At 47.1% G+C, this 14081-nt stretch overlaps 1 protein-coding gene and 2 non-coding genes across 4 annotated transcripts in view; all 3 read left to right on the top strand.

Moving 5' to 3' along the window:
* DSP (desmoplakin) overlaps nt 1–13066 on the top strand; it is a 43475-nt gene extending 30409 nt beyond the window's left edge. The window contains exons 18-24 of one of the 2 annotated variants that reach the window (XM_070457007.1): nt 445–638; nt 2177–2339; nt 3427–3510; nt 4074–4181; nt 4758–4856; nt 5862–8156; nt 9116–13066. In XM_070457007.1, coding sequence (XP_070313108.1) covers nt 445–638; nt 2177–2339; nt 3427–3510; nt 4074–4181; nt 4758–4856; nt 5862–8156; nt 9116–12340 — 6168 coding nt within the window. In that variant the 3' untranslated portion in view covers nt 12341–13066. The remainder of the gene's footprint in view (nt 1–444; nt 639–2176; nt 2340–3426; nt 3511–4073; nt 4182–4757; nt 4857–5861; nt 8157–9115) is intronic. The other variant, XM_070457008.1, reaches the window with a different exon arrangement.
* On the top strand, nt 1359–1430 carry TRNAG-UCC (transfer RNA glycine (anticodon UCC)). The gene has a single exon. It is a non-coding gene; the product is annotated as a tRNA-Gly (tRNA).
* LOC139031666 (U6 spliceosomal RNA) lies at nt 3567–3669 on the top strand. The gene has a single exon (XR_011484169.1). It is a non-coding gene; the product is annotated as a U6 spliceosomal RNA (small nuclear RNA).
* Nucleotides 13067–14081: the final 1015 nt, after the last annotated feature.

Below are 14081 nucleotides of genomic sequence, written 5' to 3' on the forward strand. Positions count from 1 at the left end.
GCGGTGAGGAATCTGCCTGCAGTGCAAGAGCCACAGGAGAATCAGGTTCGACCCCTGGGTCGAGAAGATCCCCTGGAGAAGGGAATGGCGACCCACTCCAGTGTTCTTGCTGGGAAATTTCAAGGACAAAGGAGCCTGGCGAGCTCCAGTCCCTGGGGCCATAAAGAGCGGAGCATGACTTGGCAACTGAGCCTAGTACCGTAGCACTTCTCAGAGCCTGAGATGCCGTATTCAATACATTAATGTGCGTGCGCTTGGTCGCGTCTGACTCTGTGTCCCCGTGGTTTTTTTTCAAAAAAATTTTTTTCTTGAATTAGCACAAAGAACTAGGTCATTAGCACAAATACTAGGAAATACAGTCTGTAAAGATATTTCCCTTGCAGTGTAGCATCAAGTGGGAATGAGGTTAATTTGTACTCTTTTTTTTTTTCCCTCCTGTGACAGAAAATTAAAAATGACTTGAACTTGAAGAAGTCCTTGCTGGCCACCATGAAGACAGAACTGCAGAAAGCCCAGCAGATCCACTCCCAGACTTCACAGCAGTATCCACTGTATGACCTGGACCTGGGCAAGTTCAGTGAAAAGGTCACCCAGCTGACAGATCGCTGGCAAAGGATCGATAAACAGATAGACTACAGGTGTGCCAGTCTCCTCCCACCCTCTCTGCCCGTTTGGTTGTTCCCAATATAATGTCAATTGAAGTTGTCATCACTAAAGAAAACAGTGGTTCTGGAGACTTCCCTGGTGGTCCAGTGTTTAAGACTCTGTGCTTCCAATGCAGGGGATGTAGGTTCGATCCCTGGTTGGGGAACTGAAATCCTATACGCCTTGTGGCTTGGCCAAAATCTAAGACAAGAGACCAGTGGTCTTGTTCTGTGTGTCAGTTCAGCATCCTGGGCACTCTCTTCACATCCTGGCAGCTTTGTGGGGAGTGGGAAGAGGGTTTCATCCCAGTAGCCAGGCTTGAACTCACTTATGTCGGATGCCCTCCAGGTTCATAGGGAAATAAGGGAAGCCATTGATCAAGCTCTTCTGTGCCGTCTAAACTCCTGTCATGACCGTTTGTTGGAAGGAGTAGTGACTCTGAGGGAACATTCTCCAAAATTTTGTGAAAATTAAATCTTATATTTAGTACAAAAGAAATGCCTTACTGCAAATGAGGATTTGAAAACATCTCCTGAAAACACCTCCTAAAAACATCTCTATTGATGTATAATTCACATGCCGTACAATTCACTTTCAATTCACATTTGAAAGTATACAATTCAGTTGTTTTTAGTAAGTTCAGAATGTGTAACCATCACCACATTCTGAGTTTAGAACATTTTCATCACTCTAAAAAAGAAACCTTGTCGACTTCCCTGGTTGTCCAGTGGTTAAGACTCTGCACTTCCACTGCAGGGGCACAGGTTCGATCCCTGGTCAGGGAACTAAGGGCTTCCCTGTGGCTCAGCTGGTAAAGAATCGCCTGAAATGTGGGAGACCTGGGTTCAATCCCTGGGTTGGGAAGATCCCCTGGAAAAGGAAAAGGCTACCCACTCCAGTATTCTGGCCTGGAGAACTCCATGGATTCTGTAGTCCGTGGGGTTGCAAAGAGTCGGACACGACTGAGCAACTTTGACTCACTCTTCACTCACACTCACGAGGAACTGAGATCCCACATCTGTGTGGCATGGCCAAAAACAAAACACCTTGCACCCACCGGCAGTTTGCCCTATTCCTTCCCAGCCCTCCAGCCCCAAACAACCACCGTTGTCTTTGCTGTCTATAGATTTGCCTATTCTGGATATTTCATATAAATGGAAAGATATAATATGTGGTCCTTATGTGACTGTTTTATTTTTTCATTTAGCATAACGTTTTCCAGGTTCACCCATGGTGTAGCTCATGTCAGTACTTCTTTTTTTTCTGACTGTATAATATTCCATTGTATGGCTCTACCACATTTTGTTTATTCTTCCATCAGTGGATGTATATTTGTGTTGCTCTCAGTTTCTGGCTCTCGTGAAGTGCTGCTGCAAACATTCACATGTTAACTCTTGTGTGGATGTATGTTTTCAGTCCTCTTGAGTGTGTGCCCGGTGGCATTGCTGGGTCATCTGGTAACTCTGTGTTAAATACTATCACAGAGCAATAGTGACGCTTTAATAATTTTATTATCTCTTATTTTCACCAGATTATGGGACCTGGAGAAACAAATCAAGCAACTGAGGAATTACCGTGATAACTATCAGACTTTCTGCAAATGGCTCTATGACGCCAAACGCCGCCAGGACAACTTAGAATCCATGAAGTTTGGAGATTCCAACACGGTCATGAGATTTTTGAATGAGCAGAAGGTATAAGCATATTTGTCATTATATGGATTTCACTGGGTATAAGCTGTATTTTCCTCTGGCTTTCATAGCAGTATCGAGGTTTAAAGTGATAAGTTTTTTTAAAAAATGTATTTTATTGAAGTATAGTTGATTTACATTCTTGTGTTAGTTTCAGATGTACAGCAAAGTGATTCAACTATACATAAATATACATTCTTTTTCATATTCTTTTCCATTATGGTTTATTACAGGGTATTGAATATAGTGTCCTATGCTATACAGTAGGACATGTTGTTTTTCCATTCTATATGTGAAAGTTTGCATCTGCTAATCCCAAATTCCCAGTCTATGTCTCCCCACCAACACACACACTCAGCAACCGCAAGTCTGTTCTCTATGTCTGTGAATCTATTTTATTTCATAGATAAATTCATTTGTGTCATATTTGAGATTGCACATATAAGTGATATTATATGGTATTTGTTTTTCTCTTTCTGACTTCACTCAGTAAGACAGTCTCTTGGTCTATCCATGTTGCTGCAAATGGCATTATTTCATTTGTTTTTTTATGGCTGAACAATATTCCATTGTGTATATATACCATATCTTCCTTATCCATTCATCTGTTGATGGACATTAGATTGTTTCCTTTTCTTGGCTATTATAAATAATGCTGCTGTGAACATAGGGATGTGTGTATTTTTTCATGAAATGATAAATCTTTAATATTACTAGTTCATTTTGGGAATGCTTAAATAATGCCCAGAGGAAAAGCATTGAGATATTTACAAAGAAATGCAATTATGAACATAGAAATAATGTTATGTTGTAGTAAAGTATCTTTACAAATTGAGTTAACAGGACCAGAAAAGAGTGCTGACCAGATAGTAACCTCTTAGGTCATAACAAGTTGAAGATCTTCCTTCTATTTTCTGAATAGAAAACATACTCATCTCCTGAGGTTTAATTGTGAGACTATGGGGTCAGAACAGGTCTTAAGCTGAGGAGGGGAAAAAAAACAAATAACAGTGGTTAAAGAATGAAAAAAACATTTATTTTAAAATATGTGTACACTTTAACATTTGTACATATTTTCTTTCCTGTATAGAACTTGCACAGTGAGATAAGTGGCAAACGAGACAAATCAGAAGAAGTACAAAAAATTGCTGAACTTTGTGCAAATTCAATTAAGGTATGTTGGTTTCAGAAAGCATGTTGGTGTTCCATCAAGAATATTATGAATGGTGTTTGCTGTGGCGGCATGTATATTAAAATGGGAACCATACAAAGAAGATCAGCCCAGCCCTTCTTCAAGGATGACATGCAAATTCATGAAGTGTTCTGTGTCTTTTTATTAGAAAAGAACATTATTGACTACATTATTTTCTGATTCACTTTAAAGATGATAAACTTCTTGAGGACAGTGATTATGGCTTTTGTGTATTCTCTTCTGAACAAACCATAAACGCTTATGATCCGTTAGCTTGACTCCACTATACATTGGCAGTATCTGTGGCAGTGGGCTGGTCTTCATCTTTAGACTGGTGGTGTGTGCAGAAATCTCTTGTTTAGCTTATAAAGATGTGCCACTTGGTTTAATACCATTGTATGATGCTTGGACGCAAGCAGCACATTATAGCCTTTGGGATCGGACATCAGAAGTACAGCGTAGTGATTTAAAACTGGAATTATAGCTGCCAGTGACTCCTTTTAAGTCACTTAGGTATGTTTTTCTGAAACGTCGTTATTCTGCAGGATTATGAACTGCAGCTGGCATCATACACCTCAGGACTGGAAACTCTGCTGAGTATCCCTATCAAGAGAACCGTGATTCAGTCTCCTTCTGGGGTGATTCTGCAAGAGGTAGATAAGTCATTACCTCTCTCTGAGAGCCCACCCCTCTGTCTGCATCTTCTTTCTTCCCTGTCCCCTTCCTGTCTTCCCCACCCTCCCCAAATTCATTTCTTGCTATAGGGAGGGTATCCATTCAGAAAGGTTTAATAGGTTATCCTCTCTCTAGTGTAAATCATCAGTATAAGATGCGTTGTAGGAAATGATCAGTGAGAAGTCTGGGTCTATTTATACATTAGACTCTCTGCAGAAACCAGGCTTAAATTCTGGGTTTATTGAGGGAGACATTCAAAAAGTGGAAAATATCTAGTCAATTTCTAAAGACAACTTCTCAAAGATTTCATATCAGATGGTTTAGGGGGCATACCCTAGAGGGATGAGGATAAAATGCATGGTTTTAGGCCCTTCATTTTATTGCACTTTATTGTTTTATTGGATTTTGGAATTAGCACAGATGAAAAAAGGGAATTCACTCTTTAAGTTATAATTTCACTACTGGTTTGTTTTAGAAACAGAACTGGTCAGCTTGTATAGGACTTCTTTTGAATGCAGTGTCATTGACTAGTCCTTGTGTATCTTTCCTCCAAGGCTGCAGATATGCATGCTCGGTACATAGAGCTTCTTACAAGGTCTGGAGACTATTACAGATTCTTAAGTGAGATGCTGAAGAGTTTGGAAGATCTGAAGGTAACCTACGCACTTTATTTCCATGGACGATTGAAAAGAAAATAGAATGGAACTTAAATTATTACAGCCTCGTGGGGTGTTTTTACTTTTTCTTTTGCACTGGGGTACAGCCGATTAGCACACAGAGTTGTGATAGTTTCACATGAACAGTGAAGGGACTCAGCCATGCACACAAAGGTCCCTTTTCTCCCCCAAGGCCCCCTCCCATCCCGGCTGCCACATAACATGGAGCAGAATTCCATGCGCTCTACAGTAGGTCCTTGTTGGTTATCCATTTTAAACATAGCAGTGTATACATGCCCAATTTTTTTTTTCCACTGCCTCATTTTAACACAGATACTCCTTGGTAAAACTGTATTTCCTCTAAATAGTTAGTATAATACAGTTCCTTCATAAATCAGGTGTCAGTCCTATTCTCCAGTTCACTGCTCGGAATGGACTGAGGTCATATTTTCAAAAGTATAGCTATTTTACTTTGTCAAAAACCCCAGGAATTTCAATTTAATATTTGGTCAAGGAATTAGCTTTATTTCTTTGTGTTAAATTAAGAAGAACACCCGGCACTTGCTGGATTTGAATTTTTCACGTCAGGTGATTGTTGAATTTAAACCTCATTTCTAATGCTCATGCTCTGAGTTTATATGGAAACTTACTTTATGCCTGGAAATTAAGGACGCATAATTTAGGAAATCATAAGCTTTTGGTCTTGAAAGAAATTCCTTCATTTATAGATATGAAGGAAGCTGAAATTCAAAGAAGATAGGTCCTTTACTAAGATCATGCAAGTACCCGATGGAAGAAGGACAAGAATACAGACTTGTTGAATTTTTTTGCCTAGTAGCTTTTGCCTTGTATCACTCTTTACGTGCTTGTCTGTGTGTGCGTGTGTAGTTGTGCAACAAGAAGTGAAGAAAGCACATGGGTCTGCAGGGGGGAAGTACCACTTCTTTCTTACAATGTCGAGGTATGTTTCTTTCAACACCCTCTCTGATTTCCCTTCCACAGCTGAAAAATACCAAGATCGAAGTTCTGGAAGAGGAGCTCAGGCTGGCCCGAGACGCCAACTCTGAGAACTGCAATAAGAACAAATTCCTGGATCAGAACCTGCAGAAATACCAGGCCGAGTGCTCCCAGTTCAAAGCTAAGCTCGTGAGCCTGGAGGAGCTGAAGAGACAGGCTGAGCTGGACGGCAAGTCGGCCAAGCAAAACCTAGACAAGTGCTACGGGCAGATCAAGGAACTCAACGAGAAGATCACCCGGCTGACGTACGAGATCGAGGACGAGAAGCGCCGGAGAAAGGCCGTGGAGGACAGGTTTGACCAGCAGAAGAGCGACTACGACCAGCTGCAGAAAGCACGGCAGAACGAGAAGGAGAGCCTCGGCTGGCAGAAGATGGAGTCTGAGAAGGCCATCAAGGAGAAGGAGTTCGAGATAGAGAGGTTGAGAGTGCTGCTGCAAGAGGAGGGTGCCCGGAAGAGAGAATATGAAAATGAGCTGGCAAAGGTAAGAAACCACTATAATGAGGAGATGAGTAATTTAAGGAACAAGTATGAAACAGAGATTAACATCACCAAGACTACCATCAAAGAGATATCCATGCAGAAAGAGGATGATTCCAAAAACCTCCGCAACCAGCTCGATAGACTCTCGAGGGAGAACCGAGACCTGAAGGAGGAGATCGTCCGTCTCAACGACAGCATCCTGCAGACAACAGAGCAGCGGAGGCGGGCCGAGGAGGACGCCCTGCAACAGAAGGCCTGCGGCTCGGAGATGCTGCAGAAGAAGCAGCACCTGGAGATAGAGCTGAAGCAGGTCATCCAGCAGCGCTCCGAGGACAACGCCAGGCACAAGCAGTCCCTGGAGGAGGCGGCCAAGACCATCCAGGACAAAAACAAGGAGATCGAAAGACTCAAAGCTGAGTTCCAGGAGGAGGCCAAGCGCCGCTGGGAATATGAGAGTGAACTGGCTAAGGTAAGGGCCAACTATGACGAGGAGATCATCAGCTTAAAGAACCAGTTTGAGACGGAGATCAACATCACCAAGACGACCATCCACCAGCTCACCCTGCAGAAGGAGGAGGACACCGGCGGCTACCGGGCCCAGATAGACACCCTCACCAGGGAAAACCGCAGCCTCTCGGAAGAGGTCAAGAGGCTGAAGAACACTCTGGCCCAGACCACGGAGACCCTCAGGAGGGTCGAAGAGAACGTCCAACAGCAGAAGGCCACCGGCTCGGAGATGTCGCAGCGGAAACAGCAGCTGGAGATTGAGCTGAGGCAGGTGACGCAGATGCGGACGGAAGAGAGCGCCCGGTACAAGCAGTCTCTGGATGACGCCGCCAAGACGATCCAGGACAAAAACAAGGAGATCGACAGGTTGAAGCAGCTGATCGAGACGGAAACCAGCCAGAGGAAGTGCCTGGAGGATGAAAACGCCAGGCTGCAGAGAGCCCAGGGTGAGCTGCAGAAAGCTCACAGCAGCGCCACGGAGACCATCAGCAAGCTGAAGGTGCAGGAACAGGAGCTGCTGCGCCTGAGGCTGGACTATGAGCGGGTGTCCCAGGAGAGGACCGTCCGGGACCAGGACATCGCTCGCTTCCAGACCTCCCTGAAGGAGCTGCAGCTGCAGAAGCAGAAGGCAGAGGAGGAGCTGGCCAGGCTGAAGAGGGCGGCCTCCGAGGACTCCTCCAAGAGGAAGAAGCTGGAGGAGGAGCTGGAGGGCCTGCGGAGGACCCTGAAGGAGCAGGCGATCAAGGTCACCAGCCTGACCCAGCAGCTGGAGCAGGCGTCCATCGTGAAGAAGCGCAGTGAGGATGAGTTGCGGCAGCAGCGGGACACGCTGGACGGCCACCTGCGGGAGAAACAGAGGACCCAGGACGAGCTGCGGAGGCTGGCCTCCGAGGCTGAGGCCCTGCGGCGGCAGCTGCTGCAGGAGCAGGAGAGTGTCAGGCAGGCGCAGGCGCGCAATGAGCACTTCCAGAAGGCCATCGAGGACAAGAGCCGCAGCCTGAACGAGAGCAAGATCGAGATCGAGCGGCTGCAGTCGTTGACCGAGAGCCTCACCAAGGAGCACCTGATGCTGGAGGAGGAGCTCCGCCAGCTCCGGCTGGAGTACGATGACCTCCGGCGGGGCCGCAGCGAGGCCGACCACGACAAGAACACCACCATCGCGGAGCTCCGGAGCCAGCTGCAGATCAGCAACAGCCGCACGCTGGAGCTGCAGGGCCTGATTAACGATTTACAGAGAGAGAGGGAAAACTTGAGACAGGAAATTGAGAGATTCCAAAAGCAGGCCTTAGAGGTATTCACAAATATTTGATCGCTGCTTGTTGCCGCTCCACTAATCCCCGCTGCGGTCCTCTCCGCCGGGCTGGAGGTTTGCAGCCCTCTCACGTTTTCTCTTTGCCGCTGTCTGTCCTCATCAGACCTGCGGTGGAGTGATTGCGGTGTGGTTGGCCTGTCTCTTCTCTCACTGGTTTTCTCTGTGTAACCCACACTGGCTCCACCTTTAGAACCTCCGCCGGGTGTAAGACCTGACATCACTTCCTCTCGATGTGCCAGTCTGTTTTCGAGAAGACGGCTCTTACCTTGTGAGCTGTGACCTACGTTTGTAGTTAAAATCTTCCTAAATAAAAGGCACGTTAAAGGGGCTTTTTGAGCCACATTAAATTGCACGCTTTCTGCACAAATTTTTAAATCGCTTTTTCTTGCTTGCTCCTCATGATTTTTCTGCATGCATTATTCTATGTTCTTTTCATCCTAGCCCTAATATGTTTCTTTTTGTTTGGCTTCTCTTTTAACCCCTAATTTTAACACTTCTTTAACTTCTAACACGTTTGACTTCTGTAAACAATATTTGTGTGGGGCTGGGGGTGGGGGGCTGGATATGTCCATAGATGTGTAGCTTTATTAATAGCTGTAACAGGTGGCATGTAGGTACAGCAGGTGTGATAACCTGGAACAAAATTCGCCATATTTGTTCAAACCATAATTACTATTACGAGTAAACCAGGTCTACAACTGCTCGTATCTCCTATGGAAAAGTATAGTAAGTATAGAAGCCATTTATCAAAGTGGCAACGTATATGTACAGATTTTTTTTCCCACGAACTTGTAAGATAAAATAACAGTAGGAAAGAGGGAAAGGGCAAATAAGTAATATATATTGTAAAAATGCAGGAAAAAGGTGAAATGGTGATAGTCCTATGATATGATGAAATCATTATTTTTTTTTCCCCTTTCTTTCTTTTTGCATTCTAGGCATCTAATAGGATTCAGGAGTCCAAGAATCAATGCACTCAGGTGGTGCAGGAGAGGGAGAGCCTCCTGGTGAAAATCAAAGTCCTGGAACAAGACAAGGCCAGGCTGCAGAGGCTGGAGGAGGAGCTAAGTCGCGCCAAAACGACCCTGGAGGCGGAAAGCAGGGTGAAGCAGCGCCTGGAGTGCGAGAAACAGCAGATCCAGAATGACCTGAACCAGTGGAAGACGCAGTACTCCCGCAAGGAGGAGGCCATCAGGAAGATCGAGTCGGAGCGAGAGAAGAGCGAGAGAGAGAAGAACAGCCTCCGGAGCGAGATCGAAAGGCTGCAGGCGGAGATCAAGCGGATCGAGGAGCGGTGCCGGCGGAAGCTGGAGGACTCCAGCCGGGAGACGCAGTCCCAGCTGGAGACGGAGCGCTGCCGGCTGCAGAGGGAGATTGACAGGCTCAAGCAGCGCCCCTACGGGTCCCACCGCGAGACCCAGACCGAGTACGAGTGGTCCGTGGACTCCTCCAAGCTGGTGTTCGACGGCCTGAGGAAGAAGGTGACGGCCATGCAACTGTACGAGTGCCAGCTGATCGACAAGGCGACCCTGGACAAGCTGCTGAAGGGGAAGAAGTCCGTGGAGGAAGTCGCTTCTGAGATCCAGCCTTTCCTCCGGGGAGCGGGAGCCATCGCTGGGGCGTCCGCTTCCCCAAAGGAGAAGTACTCCTTGGTGGAGGCCAAGAGAAAGAAGCTGATCACCCCGGAATCCACAGTCATGCTCCTGGAAGCCCAGGCAGCCACGGGCGGCATAATCGATCCCCACAGGAATGAGAAGCTGACGGTGGACAACGCCATAGCACGGGACCTCATTGACTTCGACGACCGCCAGCAGATATACACAGCGGAGAAGGCCATCACCGGCTTCGATGACCCGTTTTCCGGCAAGACCGTGTCTGTGTCGGAGGCCATCAAGAAAAATCTGATTGATCGAGAGACCGGAATGCGTCTGCTGGAAGCCCAGATCGCTTCGGGGGGCGTGGTGGACCCCGTGAACAGCGTCTTTTTGCCGAAAGATGTGGCCTTGGCCCGCGGGCTGATTGACAAAGATCTGTATCGTTCCCTGAACGACCCCCGGGATAGTCAGAAGAACTTCGTGGATCCAGTCACCAAAAAGAAGGTCAGTTACATGCAGCTGAGGGAGCGGTGCAGAATCGAACCACACACGGGACTGCTCCTGCTGTCAGTACAGAAAAGAAGCATGTCCTTCCAAGGAATCAGACAGCCGGTGACCGTCTCTGAGTTGGTCGACTCCGGCATATTGAGACCGTCCACTGTCAATGAACTGGAGTCGGGTCAGATTTCTTACGACGAGGTTGGTGAGAGAATTAAGGACTTCCTCCAGGGTTCAAGCTGTATCGCTGGCATCTACAATGAGACCACGAAACAGAAGCTTGGCATCTACGAGGCCATGAAAATCGGCTTGGTCCGCCCCGGCACGGCCCTGGAGCTGCTGGAAGCACAGGCGGCGACGGGCTTCATCGTGGATCCCGTGAGCAACTTGAGGTTACCGGTGGAGGAAGCCTACAAACGGGGCCTGGTGGGCATCGAGTTCAAGGAGAAGCTCCTGTCTGCGGAACGAGCCGTCACTGGGTACAATGATCCTGAAACAGGAAACATCATCTCCTTGTTCCAAGCCATGAACAAGGAGCTCATCGAAAAGGGCCATGGCATCCGCCTGCTGGAAGCGCAGATTGCAACCGGCGGGATCATCGACCCGAAGGAGAGTCATCGTCTGCCCGTCGACATCGCTTACAAGAGGGGCTACTTCAACGAGGAGCTCAGCGAGATTCTCTCGGATCCGAGTGACGATACCAAAGGCTTCTTTGACCCGAACACTGAAGAAAACCTTACGTATCTGCAGCTGAAAGAAAGATGCATCAAAGACGAAGAAACTGGCCTCTGTCTCCTGCCCCTGAAAGAGAAGAAGAAACAGGTGCAGACCTCCCAGAAGAACACCCTCAGGAAGCGCAGAGTGGTCATCGTGGACCCGGAAACCAACAAGGAGATGTCCGTGCAGGAGGCCTACAAGAAGGGCCTCATAGATTACGACACCTTCAAAGAACTGTGTGAGCAGGAGTGCGAGTGGGAGGAAATAACCATCACCGGCTCTGACGGCTCCACTCGGGTGGTCCTGGTGGACAGGAAGACAGGCAGTCAGTACGACATCCAGGACACGATCGACAAGGGCCTCATTGACAGGAAGTTCTTCGACCAGTACCGGTCCGGCAGCCTCAGCCTCACTCAGTTCGCCGATATGATCTCCTTGAAGAACGGCGTGGGCAGTAGCAGCGGCACCGGGGGTGGCCTCAGCGATGATGTCTTTGGCGGCTCCCGACACGAGACCGTCAGTAAGATCTCCACCATCTCCAGCATCAGGAATTTAACCATCAGGAGCAGCTCCCTGTCCGAGCCCCTGGAAGAGTCCAGCCCCATCGCAGCCATCTTTGACACAGAAAACCTGGAAAAGATCTCCATTTCAGAAGGGATAGAGCGGGGCATCGTTGACAGCATCAGTGGGCAGCGGCTTTTGGAGGCTCAGGCCTGCACGGGCGGCATCATCCACCCGACCACGGGCCAGAAGCTGTCTCTCCAGGATGCGGTCTCCCAGGGCCTGATTGACCAGGATATGGCCACCAGGCTGAAGCCCGCTCAGAAAGCCTTCATTGGCTTTGAAGGAGTGAAGGGCAAGAAGAAGATGTCGGCGGCAGAGGCCGTGAAGGAAAAGTGGCTTCCCTACGAGGCTGGCCAGCGCTTCCTGGAGTTCCAGTACCTCACGGGGGGCCTGGTGGACCCCGAAGTACAAGGGAGGATAAGCACGGAGGAGGCCATCAGGAAGGGGTACATCGACGGCCGGGCAGCTCAGAGGCTGCAGGACACCAGCACCTACGGCAAGATCCTGACCTGCCCCAAGACCAAGCTGAAAATATCCTACAAGGATGCCATCAACCGCTCCATGGTGGAAGACGTCACCGGCCTGCGCCTGCTGGAGGCCGCCTCTGTGTCCTCCAAGGGCTTGCCTAGCCCCTACAACATGTCCTCTGCCCCGGGCTCCCGCTCCGGCTCCCGCTCTGGCTCCCGCTCCGGCTCCCGCAGTGGGTCCCGGAGAGGAAGCTTCGATGCCACAGGGAACTCCTCCTACTCTTACTCCTACTCCTTTAGCAGCAGCTCCATCGGGCACTGATGATCAGTAGGAAAGGTGGCTAGACCTTGGCGCTCATTTATATGAATTTCCACTGTATTCAATCATAGAAAAAGCAAACGTCGTGCTTGTGGGATAGTGATAGAACTTTTTAGGCTTAAGGAAACATAGCCAAGGGGAGGGGGAGGGGGAAATACATAGTAGAGGCTGTTCTGGCTTTTTATCTTCTTAGCTCGTCTGAACTAATGTAATACACTGGATGTAGTATCTAAGAAGTAGTAGTTGGTTATAAGGATAGCACAGATTGAATCTAGAGTTTCTTTTCTCTCTTCTGTGTTTAGATTTTTGATCACTGCTTCTCTAACTTCTTTTGGCCAATAATCCAGATTTCTATGCTTGGAGATGAAAATAAAATTGATCTCACAGTCATCAGTCTGCTTCTCATCTAAATATATCTATTTTATGTATTAGGAAGAAATTACCCTACCCCCCCCCCACCCGCACCCCCACCCCCCCAAAAAAAGAACCCCTCTGAAACCCAAACGTTAGGAATAAGTCTCCTTGGATTGCATGACCCATGATCCCATATACTCTTCAATGTTCCTGTTTGGTTTGGTATTAGTTTGACTGTATGTGCATGATAGTAACAATCTTTGCTTTTCTTCTATCAAAGTTTCCTGTTTATTTTGCTTGTCATTGTCTATGTACTTTTAAAAGGTGTCCTTATGAAGTTTGCTATTCCAGCAATAAAGTTTTAAATGTTTGAAATTCTTGCGTTTTGATTTCATAATATGTTCATACACACAAGAGCACTTAGCAGTTTTCTGTTTATTGTAAAATATGTCTAAAATCGTTTACTAAGTACCTATTAGGCTCCCCAGTGGCTCAGGTGGTAAAGAATCTGCCTGCAATGCAGGAGACCCAGATTCAATATGCAAGACCATTAAAAAGCTGTTTTAGTTCTGAATTCTTTTTAGAAGTTGGTCTTCTGAAGGTAGTTTTTTCAACATTTCTGTACTAGGTAGTGTCTTGGAAAGAAGCCTGTGTAGAGGCCAGGTCAGAGGTCTGCACATACTTCTAATTTATTCTGGGCAGTGAATAACATAGGCTAATTCACAGTCATACCCTTTAAAAACATGAAGTGGCTAAGATTCCATTTTGGGTAGCCTTAAACAACATGGTTGCATTTTTGTCCCCTAAGAGGAAAGAATTGATTTTGAATCTGTGACACGGATTCCAGAAGAGTTCTTGGTTCTCTGTTGAAGCCTATTCCTCAGATCAAAGAAAACTAGTTCTATCACGTTAGGGGCCCTACAGTTATGACCTCATTTAAACTTAATTTACTCTGTAAACACCTTGTCTCCAAATATAGTCACGTTGGAGGTTTCAGCTTCAATCTATGAATTTTGGAGGGGACACAGTTGAGTCCACCCTGAAGGCCTAACCTAGAACAGAGGTCAGGAGACCTCTTTAGGAAATGGTGATGAACAGAGCATCCGGAAGCAGTGTAAAGGAGTTCTTTGGGGTGAAACGTCACACCCGCTCCAAGCTGCTGCCAGAGCTGCGTTAAGTTCTGAGCTGAGAGGGTTGGGTCCTGGAGAGTGGACATACTTGACCTGGGCTGAGGTTTGATCTGGTTCACATACACTGTACATCCACAGGAAAGGGAAATTTTCAATGACCGTCATCACTTCACATCCAAAAATAGCCTCACATCCAAAAATAGCCTCACATTTTCCAGGAGGCTTGGCAAACAATGTAAATGCAAATGAAAAGGATGCTG

This window comes from Odocoileus virginianus, chromosome 27 (assembly GCF_023699985.2).
Source record: "Odocoileus virginianus isolate 20LAN1187 ecotype Illinois chromosome 27, Ovbor_1.2, whole genome shotgun sequence".
Taxonomy (NCBI): domain Eukaryota; kingdom Metazoa; phylum Chordata; class Mammalia; order Artiodactyla; family Cervidae; genus Odocoileus; species Odocoileus virginianus.